Consider the following 3,563-nt stretch of genomic DNA (forward strand, 5'->3'; position numbering starts at 1 on the left):
CATCCACAACATCTCTGGGCAACCTGTTCCAGTGCCTCACTACCCTCTCTGTGAAGAATTTCTTCCTGACATCTAATCTAAACCTCCCTGATTTCAATTTGTACCCATTACCCCTTGTCCTATCACTACAGGCTCTTGTAAAAAGTCCTCTTGTAGCCCCTTCAGGTACTGGAAAGCTGCAATGAGGTCTCGTAGCCTCTGTGAGGTCATGTTATCTCACTGGAGTGGCCTGACCTCTGTGTGAGTCCATATAACTGGTAATGCCGGGAGAAAGCGGAGCTCATTCACCTCTCTTTGCTTCTCCAGACGATAGTTATGAACGACTGCATCATCCGCGGTGACCTGGCAAACGTACGGGTTGGACGGCACTGCGTGGTGAAAAGCCGCAGTGTCATCAGACCGCCCTTCAAGAAGTTCAGTAAAGGGTAAGAGGTCTTCTTCCTTCGGGGAGGCTGAAGCTAGGATCTCTGTACCAAAAAAACCACGTCGGCTTGGCTGAGATCTGTGTGCAGAGGGCTGTGTTCCTGTTGCAGTAGTTTGCAGAAATGGGTCTTTTTGTCAGATTCTCAGCTTTGCCTTGAGGCTTGGCATCCCTTCAGGCTGTCATATGGAAAGGCTGGGGTATATCAGAATAGCAAAGTGAAGAGCGTGTTTCACTTTGTTCTTTGTTTATTCACAACACCTTTCAGTTGCTCTTCTGGGCCATCCTTTAGAAAGGGTTGAGAAGAGACCAGTTGCTCTTTAATCCTCCTTAGCACCCAGTCTGCCTCTGGCAATCCAGATGGAGACTCCACAGTGTGACTTTGGGTCTAACAGTGTTGTGGGTCAGCCTGTCTGTTGTGCAGCTGAACAAATACCTCTCCTGTCACAGGGTGGCTTTTTTCCCTCTCCACATTGGTGATCATGTCTTCATAGAAGAGGACTGTGTTGTCAACGCAGCCCAGATTGGCTCCTACGTCCACATAGGCAAGAACTGTGTCATCGTGAGTGCTGTTTCTTGGTCTTTTCTGCAAACTCTTGGGTACTGCTGAGGCTTTGTAACAACAGCCAAGAGGTTTTGGCACTGACTCCCTGCTGTTCCTTTCTCCTCTTCTTCCTTCTCCACAGAAAGCGGTGCTTTCAGTTCTGCTTTCCCGAGGATAGCGAGTTCAGATGATCGCTGTTTGGAAGCTCTGTCCCAGCAATATTGTCCCTGTAGCAATGGGACCGTCTGGGGAAGGCAGCCTTTCCACAAAGTACGAGTGGGATTGTGTCCCTGTGCAAAATCCCTGAAATAGTCGAGCTTGCTGTCTGCTGAGTTAGAGAAGGCCTTGCTGCGTCACTGTGTGACTTGGGGCTTAGGCTCCAGTCTGCACATGCGTGTGGTAATGCACAGCTGCCCTGCCTATGCCGGGCGAGAGCCAACGGGCATTTTCCCTCAAGAAATTAAAGAGTTAATTCTGTTGGGAAGAGCATTCAGGCAGGGTAAAGATCTATTCCTGTGATCCCTTCTGCAGACCGCGTTTGGAGCAGTTAAACTTGTTGAAGTTCAGATAACTTACCAGTAATAAGCAAAGGTACGTCGTGTTTGAAGTCTAAACTTGACCTTATCTCTGCTGCAGGGGCGTAGATGCGTTTTGAAAGACTGCTGCAAAATCTTAGACAACACAGTGCTGCCTCCTGAAACGGTAGTGCCGCCTTTCACGGTCTTCTCGGGCTGCCCAGGTATGCTCCCTCTAGCTTCACGTGTGGGTACTCTTATTCTAAAGAGCAATTCTTACTCTAAATGAGATTGTTAGTGTTTAGTGCCTGGAAATCAAGGTACAGGGCACTGCGTGACGGAATAGTAACAGCTTTAACCTGTGCAACTCGCTCTTTACCACGTGTTAGGTCGGGGTGTATGTTACTCAGCACAGTGTTAGGGTGCCGGCCCTGGCCACCCTGACAGCTTTTCAGGCATCTGCACCCAGGAGCATTAGGCTCTGGCAGCGGGAGCGCTCCTCCTCCTCCCGTGGTTACGGGTGTTGCGGGTATTTCAGTGCTTCAGGCTGCAGGAAGCCCACCTGCTCGTTACTCGTGTGGGAATAGGGAGGTGGGCACGTTAAACTGAGGTATACGGATGCTTCGCTCCTGCCTGCACGGGAGATCTCACCATACGAATCGCACGCTCTGTTGTTTGTCTCCTGGGGAAGCGTGCCAGCTGCTGGGGGACGCGGCTGCGGCAGTCTGCCTGACGTCCATCCCAGGGGTACTTTAGGACGCTCCTGCTGTCTCGAGAGACGAGAGAAGAGCCTCTGCTGTTCTCTTTGTCTTTACAACTCAAGCAAAAGCAGTGCTTTGGATGTTGGATAAAGCTTATTTCTGCTTCCTCCCGCAGGAACGCTTATGGTCGTGCTCTTGCTCTTTCAGGACTCTTCTCCGGCGAACTCCCGGAATGTACCCAGGAGCTCATGATCGACGTTACAAAGAGCTATTACCAGAAGTTCTTGCCGCTCACTCAGGTCTAGTAGCCTCTTTCCCACGTTTCAGAGCAGGAAAGGCACGCAGGAGTATTGTGGAGGTGGGGAGGGGGGTTGTTGTCCAGCAAGACCAGGCACGGCCCTCCACTCTTCCGGGCACTCCGGTGAGTGGTCCTCAACACTAACGGTCTGGCCAAGCAGTCCCTCGTGCAAGCTGCTGTGTCATGTTGTTTAAACTTTGTGTGCTCATCTGTATGTAACTCATTCCATTCTGTCTGAATTGTGCCATTAAATATTCCAGAGCTGGGAAAGCCGATACAATTCCCTTTAGGGCAGCATCTCCTTGTTGCGGCTGGGGAACAAGGTAGAGCGTACTCTGTGGCCTAGGCCTGTCTTCCGTGTCAGTTCTGTTCCTGACCCAGAGCGGGTGGGTTTCCATTCGCTGGGAGCAGACGCCATCCTCGGGCAGAGTGCTGTGTGCCTGCTGTGCGTGTTACGGGCATTCAGGGCTTGTTAGACCCCGCGCTTCCTTCGCAAAAATATTGGCTGCTCTCTAGGCCCGTGGGTTGAGGTGGACGGCCTCTTCCTTTTCTCCCCGTGGACTGAGATTCTCTCCTATAGTGACAGGATAGCGTTCATCATCCTGGGATCAGCTTTAGGACTTGTGGCTGACGCTGAGCGGCAGAACTTGCCTGTCGGGACAGTTCTTAGCTTCTGGCTCTTGAGCTCTCACCCACCACGCAGGGTTAGGATTCTCATGACTGCGGCATGGTCTGCTTCCTGAACATCGCAGGCCTTAAAGAGCCGAAGGGCAAAAGTGGAAGCCGGAGATGGGTGTGAGGATGCTGCAGTTGTCCCCACTGGTTGCCCAGTATGTGTATTTGCAGAAAGCCCTTTGGTGCTTTTCTGTGTTACAAAGCTTAAGGAGGAGATTCAGACCTCTTGGAAAGAGTCAACATTTCATTTTGGAGAGAGCAGGAATAATTCTTGTTGGGAGCAGCTGTTGGAGCCATCTGATGCTTGTGCGTGCCTGGCTGGGTACCAGACAAGGGGCTGGAAAGGAATCTGCCTGCTCTGGTTGTGTTACTGCAGCTTAGCATCGTCCTTCTCGAGCTTCTCGGCCCG

General features: G+C 51.5%; 1 protein-coding gene across 1 annotated transcript; it reads left to right on the top strand.

The window, feature by feature from the left end:
* Positions 1–309: 309 nt before the first annotated feature.
* DCTN5 (dynactin 5 (p25)) lies at positions 310–2,763 on the top strand. The gene is made up of 4 exons (XM_010148286.1): positions 310–425; positions 872–983; positions 1,602–1,704; positions 2,389–2,763. The coding sequence occupies exons 1-4, from the start codon at positions 316–318 to the stop codon at positions 2,484–2,486; spliced, it is 423 nt and encodes a 140-aa protein (XP_010146588.1). The 5' UTR covers positions 310–315; the 3' UTR covers positions 2,487–2,763.
* The last annotated feature ends 800 nt before the right edge of the window (positions 2,764–3,563 follow it).

This window comes from Eurypyga helias, unplaced genomic scaffold (assembly GCF_000690775.1).
Source record: "Eurypyga helias isolate BGI_N326 unplaced genomic scaffold, ASM69077v1 scaffold32993, whole genome shotgun sequence".
NCBI lineage: Eukaryota > Metazoa > Chordata > Aves > Eurypygiformes > Eurypygidae > Eurypyga > Eurypyga helias.